Consider the following 21,179-nt stretch of genomic DNA (forward strand, 5'->3'; position numbering starts at 1 on the left):
GAAATTAAATAATAAAAATAGTCACCGCGTGTTGTTTCATACGAGGTTTCATTATAAGTAATTATGACATTACGAGCACATGAGCGTAATACGGAAACGTTTTTTTTTTTTGGAAACTTTTCCAATAATCCTTGTTTATTATGTATTATGTAAACTCGTAGAAAAAGTAATTTATTCACTTGTATGTAATATATCTACTATTAAGTATTTATACTGTATCTAAGTATGTTTTGTATTAAATAAAATACATTTCTTATTCTACTCCCACATCTAAAACACGGATTATTGTATACAGGCTGTCCTAGAGCTCCGTATTTCTTCAATTACTCTGACAGTAAAGAAGATAACGAAATGCGGTTTCTTTTGGACGATAGACATTAATTTTTTCTATGGTCCAAAAATATTTTCGTCATTATAGGTAATTTCTATATAGGGTGGCGCAACAAACTTATATTTTTTCTTATGGAACACCCCGGTATATTATGCGCTTATTTGAAAGAGTTTTTAATTCTAAGAATATTCATATTAGGTTTTATGGGTGTATCATTGACCGTTTATCATTTATGGGCAATTTTATGAAAAAAAAGGTACCATTTTTGAAAAATCGCAACGGCTTTGCTAGAAAGAAAAAGTGAATAAAAACTATTGCAGCCATTTTTAATGAGTTTGGTCCTAAATTATCATGGTTGAAATTTGATCAATCTTTTGCAACTACTGCAGAGTGTTGTTGACATTCGCAAAATATCAAGTAACTTGATTTTTTCAAATGAAACACCCTGTATATTATTACTTTATCGTGTAGAGCTTTTAATAAGCTTTCTAAAAAATCTAGGGTTTGGAGGTCTAAACTTTACCTGTTTTATTGTAAACCCTTTAAAATTCAAGTAGGTTTGCCTAACTATTTTGGCTGTTGGCTCTTGCCACTTGCCACTTTCAGCCACGAAATTCAAAATGCCATTAAAAATTTCGACAACGATCTTTGAATTCGTTCAGGTGTTTAAAGGTTAGGCTGTATCAACGTTTGTAATTTTATCTATTCTGCAATAGTGAACGCATCTCTTTCAGAGGGTGTAGCTCGCTTACATAACATTTTTTAATACAAGTTCATAGGAAATTTTTGTCTTAAAATTGAATATTCTATCACCTGTGTAAATTTGTAACAATAAAAACGGAATGCCCTGTATATTTTATCCGCGAAAGTAAAAACACTATAATTAAAAAAGTAAACGAATAAAATAATCAGAACGCTTTGCAACTAATGAAATCATAACAACGCTTGTAAACAAACACGTCAGTATCGAAATTTGTGTTCAGATTTTCGAAAGTGCTTATTAATTTAACTAGTGGATGAATAGTACAGTTAGTAGTGCAAAATGTTAAATGCTGATGATCTCCAGAATTGCTGAAGCAGCAAAAGAGACAAAAATAACATTGGTAAATGTCAATAATGTCATGGTAAAAGTAAAAACGTTTAAGCCAAAAAACAGAACTATTACTCCATGCCGACAGGTAAAACTTTTACTTGTGAGATTCAGTAATAAAAATGGTTACTTTTGTGATGTTTGCAGATAAACTTTTTTCTGATCTAAATAATTTACAATTTTTGGAATATTCGCCGCAAAACAACACCCCACAGCGGTCTTCGATTGATGCAGAGTACGTTGAACTCGCTGCAGTACGTCCTAGAAAATCGAGTCGATATCACATCATTCTTTTTACCCTAAATGTAAAAAACGCGAAAAATGTTTTATTGCACGAGAAATTCTCAACTACAAAACTTTTTGTAGAGTATACAGAGTGCGCCAGAACTCGCGTTAAAAAAAATTATCTATAAAAATTTCGAGTTATGAGAGTTTAAATGTTGCACTTTGACTCTATTTATTTCTGTTGGAAGAATAATTTTCCAAGTTTTTTTGCTACAGAGGATTAGAAAATGAGACAAGGAAGCTATGTTGAACTCTGTTCAATGTTATTTATGATTTTAATTGGCAAAATTTTTGTACCTTTACTAAATAATTGTAAAAAAACATACACGAGATCATCAATATCATTAAATAGACATTAAAAAATGTCAAATGTCAAAAAGTAAATGTCAAAATTTTTTGACAGACAGAATTTTTTAAACATTTTTTCCATGTTCCCGGTATCTTACCTTACTTGAAAATTTTCTCTGGGGCACGAGTTCTGACGCAGCCTGTAGTGTTACAACAAAGTTTTTTTTTAGGAGGCTAATTAATACCTTTTATACGTCTACTGTTCAATATATAGAATGATAAAAAAATGTGTAGCATAATTTTAACCACAAATACCCCTCTAAAAATGAGAATAGATTGGAAACAAGAGGACCTTTTTTATGAAAAAAGTGATTGGGCTTTTAATTTTTGGTATCAAAAATGTATATTTACACCATATCAAAAAGTGTATTCACATGTTCTAACATGCAACGTTTTATAATAATCGGTAAACGATAACAAAAATATTTCCAGAAAATAATTTTTTCATACCGATTTTTCAGAAGCTATAATTTTTGTATTTTTTGAGGTGAGTCAATAAATACTGTGCTATCTATTCTGATTTGTAGAAGGGAATTTGTTGTTAAAATTATGCCACACATTTGTGAATCACCCCATACACCACATATTCTTTGGATTTTGGCAACGGTAAAGAAATAATTTGATATTTCGCAGACGTTTAGAAACTTTTATTTTCTCTAAGGGCTACAAACAAACAATTCAGTTTCAGAAACTTTCCAAGTTAACTACAGTACTCGCCACGCTATTTGAACTGTGCTAAATCTCTATCTGACAATTTTTTAAATCTTAAAATTCTGTTATAGTATATTACATAACGGCACGGAAAGTGACAAATAACGCACAAGTGGGGAGTCCCCACGAGTGCGTTAAGACAATTTCTTGCGAGCTATTTTTCCCACGATCTCCGTAATACCTCAACCACAAAAACACCACTCTTATCAATGACACAATCTAATGTTTCTGTTAAAGATCTATCATCGGCAGTAATAAATTAGGTGTCTACTATTAAGTACTTACTTAATTAAGGTGATTTAGGTTTAAATACTCGATGGTTTGAACTTTGCGTCAATTTTGAACGATGAAATAAATAAATGTCAAAAAATGCATATGCCAACAAACAGCCAATTACTCCCAACTTGCCAGACACGCCTAGAGATCTCCGCCAATCGCACAACCTCTATACGTTAGTATCATTTTGGCACAGTGTTGAATTCGATATCGTCAACTTTCGTAGATAATTCGCTGTATGGAAACAGTTACTTTCGTATACGGTCCTGGGAAAAAATATTTGTCGTTTTGACTTATAAAATTAAGCAAAAGGTTCTCTAAAATTAAAAACCCATGTTCCAAATTCTTAACGGTTAATATTTTACAAAACTTTTTTAAATTTTCATGCCGTAATCAGAAATTTATAGTTAATGTGTGAAGGCAAAATATCATAAGACAATATAAAAAAAAGTATTTAGTAAATACTTGCTTACTTATTAAATGACCCTAAATGGTAATTACCATTAAAATGTTGAAATTGCACTGTAATTTTTCAATTATATTAAATTCCAGTGCCGTTATAAATTAACATTCAAATTCTTCAAGTAATAGTAATAGGCTACTGACTTTTGAATTAACAGGTAATGGCAAAACAATAATAATAATTAAAATTTTTGCGAAGTTGTGGTCAATAATTTTTACTGCTCTCAATACCGAAAATTATTAACCCCCCGTTTAACTCCAGGAACCAAACAAAAATTATAAAACAATGAATGAATACTAATTTCCGACACGCAATATGATGAATGAAAATTTTCTTTATAAGCATAATTACGCTTGTGAGATTGTCCTTAAAACTGGCTTGTAACCTTGAATAATTTTGCTCAAAAAAATTATTTGAAACGGAATCTGTTCATATAATATTATAAACATTATTACAATTTACGTCAACTCACTGAAGCATCACAATACTAGTTCAAAAGGTTGTTGCCACCTTTATTATTGTTAATAAACTAGTAGATTTTTGCATGTTTTACGCATGCGTTTATTGAAAAATGGCTATATGCGTGTCGTGTTTTTTTCAGTACACATTTCAATACACTTTACTCCAACATTATTTGTATGCTCTAAATTAATTATATTTTTTAATATAAAGGGTTGAAAAGTATACGTGAGAAATTAAGAATCATCAACACTATTTAAATTAATAATAAACAATGAAACGTCAGGGAAAGATATACGAGCCAACGGAAACTGATATATGATGGTAGATCATTTTTCTAAAACGCCATTTGAAATCATTTATTGTTTATGTAAGATCACGATGCAAACTACTATACGTTGCATTTAATTATAAACTACTGCTTATACATACAATGTTTTTCAGTATTTTTCCAATTTGAAACAGCACAAATTAAACACTATTTAACAAAACGGCTATTACTTTGTTTTTCTTTGATTTTTAATTTGAATTTCCACCGCACATTCCGTCTCCTGTCACGTAAACTTCCTGTACAAATCGGAAGTGATTCAAATGCCCATAGAAACATCATTATTCATTACGTTAGAACCTATAATTAACAAATCGAAATATGTAATTGCCTCACTATCGTAACGATTAAGTTTTTTGCTCGTGAAATCAATACAAAATGTTTAGAAAAACATGTTACTTGGTAACAAGAATTCAATGAATCTTGGCTTGAACTTGTACTTTTTTCTCGTCAAGAATTCTCAATTACCTGTGAAAAAAATTTCCTTGAATTTTCATCCGCCCACATGAAGAGGCAACTAGAAGAGTGGCTACAGAAGCACTGATGAGCAAAAATATCATCCAATCGGATTGTATTCTTCAAGTTGCCAAGCCCTACTTTTGTAGTCTTAAAAATGTCAATAACCAATCGAAACTACATTTTGTGACATTTCGTTAAGTTTTATTAGTCACCAGTGATAGTTACTAAAATGAAAATAGGAGATAATCACAAAACCAAAACGATATCTTTAGATAACTGGCTTTATAAATAAAAGCAATTTTTACATAAATTATTTCTCCAAGTTATAATAATGCAGCAATTTGTATATCTTTACGCCAATTAGTAACTGAAAGAAGCAAATTTATTGCACAGCATTTGTACTATTATTACAATTCAAAATGGAGGCAATAAAACTCGGACTTTATATTGTATTAGATAAATATTTCTATAAATATACCTAAGGCCGATCAATTTTATAGCGATTTATATTTACGAAGATATTTTCGTATGTGATTCTGCGATTCTTTTAGGGCCTACATTAGAAACTTTTTAACTTCTAATGCAGATAGGAATTTGCAATTTTGTACACAACCCAAATCAACCAGTCTGCTCTGAGTTCAACTAAATTATTTTCAAAATGGCTTCCGGAACTACGAGAAATTAGCGCCAACTTTGAAATTTTAAATGGTAACTACTTATTTTTATTGCATTTTTGAATTTTCCTCTTTAAACTAAGTAAAATGTACCTAGTTGTTAGTACTTATCTGTCATAGTTTTTGACATATGTCAATTTTTTGGTCAAAATTTTCACTTGCAGGGGTTCATTCAAAACATCACAGCTCTTAAACCCTTTGAGAAAAGTGAATTTTTTTTTGCATTCAATAACCAAAGGTTCGAAAAGTTTTCTAGAATTTTCAAAATTGTCAACTGTCAAATTGCAAGGCTAGTATGATTTTTTGAGATGATCATTAACAAACAGCTATAACTCAGTTTTTTCAAATGAAATATTTTCTCAACGGCAATCAAATGTACATCAATTTGGACTTTTATCAACATGTCCTATACCTATCTCTTACAATTTTTGAAATAATCACGAAAAACATGTTATTGTTTTTATTTTTATAGTTAATCACCCCAGACTCGTACCCGCGACAACTATGATCTATTTCGCGTGTAATCCAGCAGGTGGCACTAACGCAAGACCACCGTCAAGGCACAAAATAAGGTTTTACCAGATCCGTCAGTCGCCTACTACGAGCTGTGAGGTTTCGTTGACCTTGAAAAATGCAGCGGCTATCAATGAAAACAGTTTTGTCCAACAAAATTGTAATCAAATTTAAGAGGAAGGCAATTCTTACCTTAACCATTTACTGGAAGTTATTATAAAAGCTAATTTATTTTCGTTATTCTAATAGTGTAATTAAACACTTATGAACACATTTTATAATTTTATGATAAACAATTTTAAGGTTATGTTATCTAAATAGTACGCACGTAGTAAAATTTTAGGGAATTCGGTTTGCAATGTACTTAATCGTAACAACAATCTCATCAAATAAGCGACTCCAAATCATTCTTAATAGGGCATAGTTTAAAGTCGCCAATCACAGTCGACCATCGAGGTCAACGCGACGCCGATTTTATTTTCATTCATAAATGGAAGAGTGTCTCATCTGTGGTTAATCTGTGGTCAGGTTATGTCGTTTATTTTCTAAAATGAAACTTTTATTCCATCGCCTCAAAAATTTTCGGCCATCTATCGCATGTCGCATTACAGCCGGCCGCGGAGTAGGGGTAAAGTGAAAGACGCTCGGCAGAATAGCCAAGGCCATATGGCGGCGCCCATGGCGCAACTTACCGTGTAGAATTTATATTCTTACTCATTCGTGCAAGTGCTTCGCGGTATTTGTGTGTTTTGATCAGTGTATTGATGTGTACTGATCCGAAAAAAAGTTTCACTTGCATTGTGGTTTTTTTACCATAGCAGTTATCGAGTCATCAGAACTGGTGGAAGAAAATGAGGACATTGTAATAATTAGTTCCGCATCAGATGAAGAAGGCCCCTCTAATCGAAAAAGTTATATTTATGTGGCCATATATTTATTTCAATTGTTTTTTTTGTATTTGTAATAAAATTATCAGTAATTTATTGCTATTATTATTATTATATCTTATTTAATTATTTTGTCATACGAATATATATATATATATATATATATAGTGGAGTGGAAACCATGGTATTAATTTGATCAAAATGTACTTGATCATTGCAACAATTCATAAACGCCGTAAGTGGCACGGATCAAGRGGGTTTTGCCCCTACAAAATATAAACGTAAAAAGGGTACAGTTTGTCTCCATTTATACTAGGGAAGCTGTGATAAAATTTTGTCGGTCTATTTAAGAATCACCCTGTATATTATATCTTATGACAATATGGTAAGGTAAACTGCAATTATACCGGATTATTATTAATAAATATAATTTTTAAATATAATTTTTTAATGATAGCTGGTTAAAACAGTCCCTCTACTTTTTTTTACAAAATTTAGAAGCGAAAAAATGAGAGAACTAATAAAATTATTTCTTAATGATTTAAAAAAATCGATCTTCATATAGTTATAACGTAATTATAGACCATTACCTTGCCAAGTTATCAAAAAAAAAGAGTTAGAAATTATACAAATCCGACAATTTCTTAAAAAAAAAACCTTTTAAAAAATTAGAAACACAAGGTGTGTCAGAACTCGTGCCCCAGAGAAAAATTTCGAGTAAGACAAGAGACCAGAAACATAGAAAAAATGTTTACTGAAAAAATGTTATTTGTCTATTGTTCTAGGAAAGGTACAAAAATGTTGTCAATAAAATCCACAAATGACATCAAACAGAGTTACAATTTACAGCTTCCTTGTTTCCTCTTCTAATAGCCTGTAACAAAAAAACTTAAAAAATTATTTTTCCAACAGAAATAAATAGAGTCAAAACTTCGAAATTTTTATAGATAGAATTCTTTCCCATGTTCCTGGTAATTTACCTTACAAGGCATTTTTCTCTGGGGCGCGAGTTCTAACGCACCCTGTATAACATAGTATACAGGGTGTTTGCGGATTGCGAGCAAATATTTAAACCACTAATAAAACTCGTCAAAAGAAATAGACAACTCGGCCCTTCCCGACAGCACAGCTGCCCTCGGTTGTCTTCAGCGAACGCCAGCCACAATACACCAACCTATCCCCTATTGCATGTCCACCAACCCTTCACGCGGGTTGCATATCCCGCTCCTTAAGTTATTAGAAAAGTCTTTCTGTCTTTTTACTACTTCTACACTACAGGATGCGCCAGAACTCGTGCCCCTGAGAAAAATGCCATATAAGGTAAGATACAAGGAACATGGAAAAAATGTTAAAAAAATTTTATCTATAAAACATTTTTTCATGTTCCTGGTATCTTACCTTACTTGAAAATTTTCTCTGGGGCGCGAGTTCTGGAGCACCCCGTATAACACAAATGTAAATTAATTAGAAATTAAGAGCGAATTTGGACAAAGTGACTCTCATCTGGTTGACCGTAATGCCACAATTTTGTTCCTTTTCTTGTAGACACTTTAATACCACAACTTTTTCCTGTTTGATATTGAAACGTCAAAACGTCAAAATCCACTCGTTTCGAAAGTACAACGCTCATATTCGTACGCCATGCTAAGAAAGAAAGAAATAAAAGCATAAATCCCCCGTTGTCCGACAATAAACCAAGATAGAAAGAATGAAAAGTTTAGGAACGTTATACTTAGGAAGGAAGTTGAAAAACAAGTATGTGTTGGCAAAATTGGCAAAACCTGTTCGCAAAGGCACATAGCTCAAGACATTTCGGACTATACAAATTTCATCACGAATAAGGCAATAATAACTCGATAAGGAGTGACGTAATCAGCTTACGAATGCAATTACAGATAACGTGTATCGATTACAAATAAACAATTCGGTTCGGGTACCACAATATCATTTTTGAATGGTGGCAAATGTGCAACGGTTTGCAGTAACTGACCTGCGCTCTTTTATTTTGGGTTTCGTTACTGACCCAGACACTGCATTATTGTTACGGGGGGTCACGTATTATATAAACATACGCAAGCCAAGCCTGTCGGAGACCAACGAATCTTCGTCTCAAGGACTAAACTAATGGTCGTAAGTTGCAGAATATTTCAGCGAGAAAAAAGCCAAGCAAAAAATTAAACGAGATTCGGATGGTGACATCACATCTGCGGTTCATTCAAGACGGAAGTTGTTTGTTTGGGAAATACAACGAACGAATTTATTATCACATGCGCGCTGACATAGAAAAGAACGATTTTTCAAATTCCATACGATATTTATTGATAAAATTTAGTATAGGTACTCACATTTCTATATACAGGGTGAAGGGTGAATATAAAGTATGGAACCATGCGGTTTTTTTTTAATTTGCCTCCAGAAAATAATAATAAATATAAAAAATGTGATCGAAGTTTGAGAACGAACTTTTGCTTTGTCTTTGAGTTATGCGATTTTATTTTGTCAAAATTGATATTTATGTATTTTTTTTATTTAAATATAAAGTGGATAGTTATAATTCTTAGATGATAACCTTCAAAAGAAACATGGTTTTAAAGAAGGTTGCCATGTATAAAAATATAAAATATTTTTTGTAGAAGTCAAAAACAAAAAATTTCGAAAAATTTTATTCCTGATAAAACAGTACTTTATCAATTAGTTTTTCCAAAAAATAAATAATTTAAGCAAAAAACGTTATTCATCTGGTATACAGGGTGTTTTACAAAAACACAGAAAAAACCAAGTATAGGATACCAGAAACATGAAAAAAATGTAAAAAAATTCTATCTATAAAAATTTCGTTTAAATTCTGCACTTTGACTTTATTTATTTCTGTTGGAAAAACAATTTTACATGTTGTTTTGCTACAGACACTTAAAAGATATACAAAAACATCGGTAAGAATAGATGATATAAAAAAATGTCAAATGTCAAAAAATAAGTGTCAAAATTTCTTAACAGAATTTTTTAAATATTTTTTCCTGTTCCTGGTACCGTATCTTATTTGACATTTTTCTTTTTTTTGAGTTGTTATAAAACACCCTGTATAAAACAGTGCCGTGACTGACCGACAGACAACGCACAGCTTAAACCACTGAAGCTAGAAACATAAAATTGGGCAAATATTTGTAGAGTTCCGCTAAGAAAGGATTTTTCGAAAATCAATCTCTAAGGAGGTAGAATGGGGTGTAAACTTTTAACGAATATAGAAACAAAAAAATTGGAAGATATGTTCCTTAGTGGTTGTAAAAGTGCACTAAGACGAGATTTTTCAAAAATAATAAGTAAAAACTTATTTACCCTCTTAGAAAAAGAGGTGAAACGGAGTGTACACGTTCAAACGAAAATAGAAATATGAAATTTAGAAGATGTTTCTTAGGTGTAGCGGTCCGCTAAGAAAGGATTTTTCGAAAATCGATTTCTACAGAGGTGAAATAGGATGTTAATATAAACGAAAATAAAAACAAAAATTTTTAAAGATATGTTACTTATTAGCAGTTATAAAGATGCACTAAGAGAAGATTTTTTATTTTCACAATCACTTTTTTTTGTCAAAATTTTGCAGAAGCAAATAATTGCAAACTTCTCACAACAGTACGAGCCATAATATTGAGTCGAAATTAAGTACTATCATAATAACAGTTTCATTCGTCTGTTTTTCTATCACTCAGTTCGTGATAAACATGTAAACAGTCTTTTTTCGTTCATGAATACTTAAGTTGAAATGAGTTTATAAAAAGCAAAAAATAGTATATTAAGAAATAAGTGTTACAAACACTCTCATTGTGATACGAGTAGTTGCACCAGTATCACAATGAGAGGTTGTAACACGTTTTTTATGCTATTTTTTCTATAGAGCGCTTTTTAAATCGAATTTACTATTATACATAACAGTTAAAAAATTTTGAAGCTTGCTCAAAAATAGCTTAAATTGCATTAGTTTTGGTGAAATACGTTGGACTGCAACAATTTCTTACTTAAAAAGGTCAGTCTATGTTCAGTGATGGCCAAAATATTGCATAAAAAGTCATCAAAAAACAGTGGTCACAAAATTGCATTTGCAAACTGTTTGCATTTTGCAAACTATTTCAGTTGCACAAAATGCTCATTGTGACACCGAAATAGAAAAATGCGATTTATACACTCCGCACCAAAATTGTCGCATATTTGTAAATTTTATGTTATCATTTTTGTTAACTCTTTTTTTCAACAGTGGTAAGAGAACTATGCTCAATAAAACTAAATCAAAAGAACATAATCACTATAATGCACAACCTACTAGTATACAGGGTGCGCGAGAACTCGCGCCCCACAGAAAAATGTGAAATGCCGGCGGCAATAGATCGCCAAAAAGTGCAGCCAAAGAACTAACTTTTGCTTGCATAACCAATCCCAGAAGGGCACCTCAGGGTGTGATTGAAAAATTATATCCGTTGCTAGGTTACAAAAATAACACTAAGTTGGCTAAAATTTTCAAAAAATAGCTGAATTACTATAATTTTTACATTTATAAATTTTCTGTCATGTTGTTGACATAACACGCTATTTTCGAATATTTTTCTCGCTGAAGATGTTGTGCACAAGTAAATATAATGAGACGAAAGAAATTGTTGAAAATTTTTGAAAACTCGATTTCCATTTTGATGAACAACTTCTCTAATACTTTTAGATATTTTCTTTAGAAGCAATATGGCCTTATATCTTGAGCGATTTCTATCAGGAAAACGTTCAGAAAATATCCTAGTTGCTCCGTAGCGTTATGCTCACACTTTTCAAAAATGATTACTATTTTCAAATAATCAGCGGCTGATTACATGGTTAAAACTTATTAACTTAAACCACACAATTCACATCTAACACAAATTCGAACTAATATTAAAACTAACTATTTTCATTCATTAACAGTAATTTCAATTTGAAAACACGGTCCTTTAGACATCGATAAAAATTTAAAAAAAAACTTTTTACCTTCATATCAGTGTTTTAAAACATGAGTTCAAGACAAAGACAACATAATACATTTTTGTATTGCAATACAAAAACTTCATCTCAATTGAAACCATCTCCTCCCAATCATTTTTGAAAAAAGTTTTATTTCTACCCTGTAGTTTGTACAATTCAAATTCTTGTTTGAAAAGTAGATCAAAAACTTGTCACTTGTTCTATTGACTTTTTAATTTAAAAGAGTAGCAGATTGGTAGCTGTCAAGTCGTAAACCAGTTTAACGAGAAAAGATTTATTCAAAATTGAAACCCGGAAGAAAGGTTGATTGTTGACTCTACCCTGTAACTAACCCTCACCCCAATATCATGATGTATTAAAAGAATTTGTATATTTCGCGTTTATTCTACTTGTTACAAATTAAGTAAAAACAAAAATTTATGAGATTTGTTTTTAGCTAGTCATACAAAAACTTGTAACACCCACAACAACATTAAGTACTAAATTTATTTTAGGCTGTTACTCGAGGGTGTTTGATAATAATACCTCCCACACAATATTTATAAAGAGAAAAGACGTCTGTCTATGACGTAAAATCAACTATCTACAAAAAATAACAATTTTTAAAATAAATTTTAAAGGATATGAATGTTACTTTTATGAGGTGGCATTGTTCCGGAGGGAAACCTCAGATAACAAACATGGATACATCTACTTCTTATTGGATGATCCTCTTGGTATGGAAACGATAAACAAAAACACGATTAAACCCGTCACACCAAACTTTTATTTCAACTACAACGCGTTTCAACCACAACGTGGTCATCCTCAGGTGAGAATAAAAACTAACTGAGTTAGTTAGGTGTGACGGGTTTACTCATATTTTTGTTCATTCTTTTTACATGGATACAGACTAATCATCCACAGTGTGCGCCAGAACTCGCACCCCAGAGAAAAATGCCATGTAGGGTGAGATACCAGAAACATGGAAAAAATGTTAAAAAAATTCTATGTATAAAAATTTCGAAGTTACGAGAGTTTAAATTTTGCACTTTGACTTTATTTATTTCTATTGGAAAAATAATTTTCCAGTTTTTTTGCTATAGACTATTAGAAAAGAAAACAAGGCAGCTGCATCCTAAATTGCAACTCTGTTTATATTTGTGGCTTTTATTGGCAAAATTTTTGTACCTTTACTAAATAATTATAAAAAAAACATATACAGGATCATCAGTATCATTAAATAGACATAAAAAATGTCAAATGTCAAAAAATAAATGTCAACATTTTTTGACAGATAGAATTTTTTAAATATTTTTTCCATGTTCCTGGTATCTTATCTAACTTGAAATTTTTCTACGGGGCGCCAGTTCTGACACACCCTGTAGATGACGATCTTAATGATATGATGATCGTATTGTTAGATTAATAGAGCAGACTTTTAAAAAGCAAATTCTGACCTTTATATATTTATATGTATATCCTTAATAAAGAAATTTGTACATGTTGCACCACTTACTCATCTGCACATGCGCATTCTTCATCGGTTTTAATGAGTACTTGGTTGATAAAATATGACTTCTTTTGAGTAAAAATTCTTTTGGTAGCGCTTATTTCTATTTTTTTTAAGTGTAGTGCGTCAACTGACAAACAAACTGCATTTAATCCAAAATTGACGAACAAAACGCGTTTTGTTTGAATCAACACATGCGACTAAATGCAGTTTGAATGTCCAGGCAACTGGACATATTTTTTTAACATAAGACAAAACGCGATTTGAAAGGTTCATTGAAAAGACAATTGCATATAGCTTGCAGCGTCACCTTTATCTCAATTCATAAAAAAATAGACAAACTGCATTTTGAAAGTCTGCTCCTCATTAAGATATTCTGGAATATTGTTAATGATACTTTTTTTCCGTATATTGAAAACTAGGTATTAATAGTAGATTACATACCGAGGTGGAAGGTGCTTAATTACCAAGGTGAAATTTGATAGCCAAGGCGCGATGCACCGCGGTTAGTAAAAAACCGAATAAAGCAATGATCACCAAAGTTTGTATACTATTTTGATCACAATCATCCTCCTTAACAAACAGAAAGCCAATAAGAAAATTATCAAATTTTGAAAAACATGACATACGAGAGTTCAGGTTCAGAAGTGACCATTTCCCAATCTGAACCCCATACATATTTCATATCAATTGTTAAATGAAGTTGAAATGTCATCCTTCACAACTTTTCACATGCTAGGTAATTTGATTATTACTTTATAATTCTGAATAAAAAATATGTGTTGTTAATCTTACTCAATGCTACAATCAATGAAAAAAAAAAAAAAAGAATAATACCCTAATGATTTAGACAACAAACTTAAAAATATACTAAACTAAAGATGTATACTTAATCCAAACATTTGATCCATTGTTAAGCTCTAAACAAATGGATATAGGTTTTATGAGAGTGTCAATGTTTATTGCGCCGACTGTACCTTTAAGTGATAAGTTGATAACGAAATGGTAACTTAACCATATTGATTACTTATTATAAGTAGTCATTTATGTGACATTACTTTTTTCTTTGTTAATCAAAGTTGCAAAATTTAGAGCATTCAAATTTTCCATAAATATTCTCAATGTATAAAATAAATATTTAATTGCTTAACGAAATAATAATGAAATAAATTCCATTTTAAACAAAAAAAATAAAAACATTAATTTTCAGAAGAAGTTTGGTATTTTAATTTTATTAAAAAACACTGGAACTTAAGTCATTTTTAGAAGGTGTAACTATATATCAAGTGTGTCAAAAAGGTAGAGTAAGCTTAAATGTATGTATAAAAATTGCATCATCAAAAAAATTAAAAATAACCGATTTTTTTTTATATTGGACATTGGTGTAACACCTTCTTAAAGCCAATGAAGAGAACCGGTAATTTATTACCGATTTTAACCTTAAGAAGACAGCAAAAATAGTTTCATTCTACCATTTGCAAAATTGCTCAAAGTCAAAATTTTCAAAATTCTGCTACTTAACTATTAGAAAACTAATCAAATTAATTATTTCTTAAGGAATAAGAAAATCAAACTATTGTCGTATCAACAAGAAATTACTCCCTAGGATTTAAGGATATTTATGAATAGGTTGCCATAAATTTAGTTAGGTTGGTTTCTGGTGACAAACAAAGTATATCGTAACTAGTGTCAAAATTTAGGTTAAGTCACCTGTCAGTTTGTATAGATACCTCAATTGATAGTTGACAACAGATTGACAGAAAACGTCAACAACAAGGGGTAACCGACCTTAGGCATACAAAACTACTTCTGAAAATTCTAGTTACAAACAACATGAAAAACATAATTTTCCTAAAAATTCAAATTCAATGTGGTAATTTCTTGTTGACAAATCTGTAGTCGGTTGGTTAACGATAACAAAACATGTCGGATCGTTTGAGAGATGATTTTTTTGCTTTAATGTCAAAGAGACAAGACTAATAACAGCTATGGTGGATTTAGTTATAATTATTTTTAAAATTTGAAATCAAGCGGCAAAAACAAATTCAGAAATAACCCTCTCGTGAATAACCCTGTATAATCCAAATTTTGTCAATACAAAATCGTTTATTGAAAATTCTTTGAAATTGAAAATAAAAAAACGAATAATCCACCAGTTTTGTAAGATAGATTATAAATGGGGATTTGGGGTTTAACTAGCCATATCATCGTAGTGTAAAACACGTGTAGTATAAAAGTAAAAAAAGTACTAGTGTTTATTTTTTTATTAAACCAAACAACTGAAACAAGCCACCTACTTCCTGATGAATTAAAAATGTTATTAGTTCTAACTTATTAAGTAATTTCTAGTGGATTCTTATCTGTTACAAACTCGAGACAAAACAACAAATCAATAATAATTCAGCTTGTAATTCGTCCCGGAATAACCAAAAAAATCTAAACCTAGTAGACCACCTGATAAGTCAGTTCGGAATCTTCCGAAACATTGTTACGAAACATTGCAGTTTCTACGCACTAAAGAATTTCGTATATGTATTTTTATTAACAAAAGAAAGTCATGGCCATAGCAAGTTGTGCCAAGTTTTTATTAATAATTTATTAAGACAAATATCCGACAGGAAATCGACCACACGGGATTAAACAACGAATTAAAAAATGTGCGTTTAAGCATAAGCAGGTAGATGGCTCGAACAATAACAAAACACAAAATGACAGGTATGACAGTCGAGAATCGGTCGATGTTTGTTGGTTGTCAGAGCGACTAGAATTTCGATGCGTGGCAACGTCAAGGAAGCGTCCAATTTTTTCGTATAATGTGGAAATCTTATAGACAATCTAAACAACCCGCCATATTGGTACAGAATGTTTTCAATGTTTTCCTGAGGAAACTCGATTTGATGATACTTACGCGATGCAGGTCCGAGATAATATCCTATTGCAAACACAATGCCGAATTGAAGTATTCGTAACGCCATAAATAAGTACTCATTTGGGAACTTTGATAACACACAAGACACCACACAACACTTAACTAACGCACGATGTTTTCGATAGTCAGGCCGTACGAGCGAATAACCAACCATTTAGCATATACGTTATCGTCATGCGCACTCCTTTGCAATTCTTCCATTAAAAAAAACTGAATAATGGGTAAATAAATGTTTCGATGATTATGGGACCGAACGAGATCTAAAGGAATTTTAATCAAGTAATGGTTACATACTGTATTGTTTATTCCAGGCATCGGTAATAACAATTATTGTTATATCTATATAGTTCAACCATTATTTTATTCTAATAAGAGTAAGTCATAAGGTTGTAAAATTACTCAGAATTCGACAATTATAGTAAAAATGAAATTTTATGAATGAAAAGAACAATTTTTGATAACACATTGATATAAAATTAACGATAATAAGTAAAACGTATGGTTATTATTATCTTATCGGACAGAGTAAAATTTATTATTGTTTACTATATTATTAATTATGAAAGGTCATGGACTGAGATTACAAGTGCTAGATTTATTACACAGGGCGACAAAAAAAGTCATGTCGTGACAACTTGACAAATTTTATATCATTTTGTTCTTCTCAGTAAGACAAATCAAATGCACTAAAAAAAAGTCCACACACTCTGAACTAAATAATTATTTTTTTCCTAATTTAAATGAATTTAAAATACTTTAACTTTAAAAAATCATTACTCAATAACTATTACGCCGATTTCCTTCAAATAAAGACCATTCTAAAGAGATGGACTTGCCCTTTAGAATGATATGCAAATTAAATTGAATATTGGCAAACTTTTCTTCGAACAGAAAAACCCTACGAGTATTTTTTTTCTTCGTCACCATCGTGTAGAGCATTTTTTATTGGTAAGAATCCAAATTTTTAAAATAATATACCGAGTAGTTTTTAAGATATGATTTTTTTGAAGTTAAGGTTTGCTATTCAGGTATTGCGCCATATTGGAGAAATGCATGTTAATCTTACTTAAAATTGCATTTTTATAAAAGTATTTGTTTTAAGACTCTTCTTTTGCTTAAAAATGGTCAATTGCACCTTCTTTGATCTAAATTACAATAAACACTTTGCTTAAAGAGAGTACCTGAGTACTAATTAAAGCAAATAAAGAGTTTTTTTGTTCTAAAAATGATCACTGATCATTGAGCAAAAAGGATCTAGAAGTTGAAACAGTAGCTTATAGTACTATACTTATACTATGTACTATAATTACTATTTTACTTATAGTACATAGTAAGTTTCTAGTAATTTTTTTAATAGTTTTTATTAGAAGTAATTACTAATTAGAAACATTATCTTTTGCGAATATCTTATATATTAGATAATCCTATTCAACTTTAGAAAAGAGGTTTAAAGAACATTTGAAAAACACTTTTATTTGATCTGTCGCAAGTGAGGCGTTGTCATTTGAAATTCCGAAATTGAGGTGGGAAAAGTTAAAGGATTAGTGGGGATGCTTTAAACATTGTGTCAAAAAATGTCTTTTTTAAAAACAAAATTAACCTGTTTCGTTTTTTTGCAAATTCTTTATAGTTCGTTTTTATTAGAACACCCCGTATCTCATGAATGGATGGTCTGATTTAATTTTGGTAAAAAGTTTTGAAAAGCTTGTTAAAGTAGCTTTCATTTGATGTGCCACAAGTAGGGTAGTGCTATTTAAATTTTTAAGCTTGTGGTGTGTGAGGGTTAGGGGGTTATACTGGGGGTGCTTTAAAAATTACGTCAAAAAATGTCCCCCTTAGAAACAAAATGGACCTGTTTCGACGTTTTTGCAAAGTCTTTTTAGTTTCTGAGATATCCGGGGTGGCTCGTTTTCATTGGAACACCTGTATACTCTTTTTCTTATTAATGTGTGCATCAATTAATTTGTAGAAGTCTAAATTAATTTTTAATTTAAAGGCCGATTTACACAAAAAGTGTCATTAATGTCATTCAAAACAAATTTAATCACATCAATAATGACAAAAACCTTTATGTTTGCTACAAGTATCGTGTTAATTACGTTGTTAATTTTAATTATTTTTTACTACGTGGGGTACACATTTATGTGAAAAAATATTTTTTAGCGAAGATTGTGGTTAGGATTATTTGAATTTTCGCATGGTTGCCATCTTAAAATGATCCCTTTCAATCATCCCTTCGATGCACATGAGTTGAAAACGAGTACATACAAATGTTCGGTACTTCGACTGCTATCGTTGTACCTCAATACATTCAAAAAAGTATTATTTTGTATTTGCATTTTTCCTTTTATATCATATGCTGTGAAGAACTAGAGAACTTTAAAAACCAACAATGAGTAAACACGTTTTATTATCACTTGTTCTGTTGTATCAAATAAAAATGTTTTATCCACAATCACTCTGTAAAGAAACTTTATTCCACACTTTAGATGCGTAGGTATAAACTACCACTTTATCCACTAGTGGATAGAAACTTTATTCCACTGTTAGTAACCAGCGCACCGCCTAGCAGCTTACTACGTTTAACCGAAAACCCATTTGGTGTGACATTTAAATGTCAGTTTAATTTTTAATTAAGTCTGGTTTGTGATTGTGGATAAAACGTTATATTGCAGTAGTGTGTTAGTCGCGTTTTATCCACTCAAGAAAATTAACCGAACTGACGTTCTCGCGGTTAAGCATTCTTGCGTGGATAAAACGCTACCTAACACACTCTTACAATAAATAACTATTAAAAATGAAACGGCCGCCGCTCTTCTAAGTGAGTGATAATTAGTTAAAGTGTGAATTTGAACCAAGATTTAAGTTTTGGTGCCTACTTGACAAAGATATCACAAAAATCGCAATCATTTATGAACTCAAACACAATTTAACCCGACACACCAAACTTTTATTTTTCTAATTTACGTTTATAATACGTTTATTAACGTCCCTCAGTAGGAGTCGTTTATGGCTATCTATAAAAGCACACTGTACTTTAATGAATTTAGGGTTATTTAGTTTTTGGATGCCGCTTCTGACTTGTCAGGTAACAAATTTTGCGTTGTTGCTTCGGCAATTTCGCGAATTTCGGGCGGAGTGCAAACAAAATTCTGTTGGTTCATATTTTATTTATTATTATTATGTTGTAACACTAATAACTAATAATTTGTAAATTTTATTTTTAATGACAGACGGCAGAAATGATTCAAAAAATCAGGTGGGCGCCGAGTCTTACTAACCGATACCAACTAACACAAAATTCCCTAGACGACAAAAATATATATATTTTTAATTAAAATAAGAAAAAAAGGGGGCGCAAATTAGAAAAATAGCATAAAATACCTACTCGTTTTATAATGGCATTGGCGCACTTATCCCATAGAAAACTCGCCTAAGGCTCGTTTTCTAACGTGGAATTCGTGCGCCAAATCAACCCTTATAAAACTTGTTCTTCAATATACTATTTCGAATAATAACTGCTAAAGACTCCCACACATCAATGGATAATATTTGTGTCATTTTGATTCCTACTCCACACTAGTTGTGTGTATGTTGTACATTAATAGAATATTAAGTTTATCCACGCATATGAACACTTCTGTATTATTCAGTTGCATACTTCCTTCAAACCGGATCTCAAATTCTCAACAGACAGAAGCAATTTTTTCTAACGACATTCATTCGCTATTAAATTAATATTAAAACCCTTTTTATATTACTTTAATATGGAGGATTCAAAAGCCAATTTATGTAGTTCAGATGACACTGTATTGTTACGTAGGCACTACTTTAAAGTATTATCGATTCTCTTTCAATAAAGATTTTGTTTTACCTCTTTGCATTTTTTTTTTAAACAAAAACTTTAAAATGCTTAACTATCCTATTTTTAACGTGAACTGACTTATATTGATTGGCTTGTAAACCTTTCTTATATCTATTTTTTTATAGTACTCGTAATATCAACAAATATTTAATAATTTATTTTTAATGACACTGTGTCACAAACTGTGAGTGTACATACATTCTAACAATTATTAATATCACATTTATTTCTTCACAGTGGCCGCATTGTCAGAGATATCAAGTATTTTTTTCATATCAGGATTTTGCAAAATGGCGGAGACTCCTTCTTCAGCCCATTTATTCATTTTATTAGGCAATTCACTCAAAAATTGAAAAGTTGATGTTACTCCTGTATTCCAACAGGTTTGAATATTATAAACCTTGCTTCCACCACTAGGAATCTCAGGCAACTACAAGAACATATCTTAAACAAGTTAACTTTCTCATGTTTACTGTTACCTCAAATGGAACCTGTTTTCGTACTTCTTGCACATAGGGCTTAAGTGTGGTGTTTAATTTATCATATGCTTTCAATGACTCGTTACTCTCTTTCCATATGCCTTCGTTGTTTAAATAATAAACTGCACTTGCAGCTAATCCTGCTTTGATGGCAAACCTGTAAATGTTATGTAATGTCAAAATTAAAAAAAAAAGTTAAAACCAAGCATCTGTTGTAATTTTTTAAGTACGAATTCTATTACCTGAACATATTTTGTATCTTAGAAAAAGACTTTTGGTTAAATTATTGTTGATAACTTCTTTAAATTGCCCAAAATTTGTCACTTTTAACAAATGTAACTCCAAATGACTGCAAGTGTTTCTCGTATTTCACAGTTTCGATGATTAATTTAAAGAATTGAAGAATAATTGTTATAATATTATAATTTGTTTTCATTCAAGTCTTGTTGGGTTCTAAAATTCCAAACGGAAGATGACAGATCATCTACCTATCTACCTAACCTAATGCAATTAAAAAACCCAAACCCGTTTAAATAATTTTTAGTTATTTATTAAGTGAGTTTAGCATTTTCTGAATTAATCAGTTGACTGT

General features: G+C 31.0%; 2 protein-coding genes across 2 annotated transcripts in view; both read right to left on the reverse strand.

Moving 5' to 3' along the window:
- LOC123009840 (protogenin A-like) overlaps positions 1-16,370 on the reverse strand; it is a 47,249-nt gene extending 30,879 nt beyond the window's left edge. The window contains exon 1 of the mRNA XM_044406384.1: positions 16,223-16,370. Within this exon, the coding sequence (XP_044262319.1) occupies positions 16,223-16,289 (67 nt within the window). The 5' untranslated portion in view covers positions 16,290-16,370. The remainder of the gene's footprint in view (positions 1-16,222) is intronic.
- A 3,880-nt stretch (positions 16,371-20,250) lies between these two features.
- Positions 20,251-21,078, reverse strand: LOC123009821 (MICOS complex subunit MIC13 homolog QIL1). The gene is made up of 3 exons (XM_044406341.1): positions 20,830-21,078; positions 20,588-20,744; positions 20,251-20,538 (listed from the first exon to the last, which is right to left on the reverse strand). The coding sequence occupies exons 1-3, from the start codon at positions 20,835-20,837 to the stop codon at positions 20,332-20,334; spliced, it is 372 nt and encodes a 123-aa protein (XP_044262276.1). The 5' UTR covers positions 20,838-21,078; the 3' UTR covers positions 20,251-20,331.
- Between the last annotated feature and the right edge of the window lie 101 nt (positions 21,079-21,179).

Source organism: Tribolium madens, unplaced genomic scaffold, assembly GCF_015345945.1.
Source record: "Tribolium madens isolate multiple individuals breed KSU strain unplaced genomic scaffold, Tmad_KSU_1.1 Scaffold_7;HRSCAF=85;Tcas5.2_LG10, whole genome shotgun sequence".
Taxonomy (NCBI): Eukaryota; Metazoa; Arthropoda; class Insecta; order Coleoptera; family Tenebrionidae; genus Tribolium; species Tribolium madens.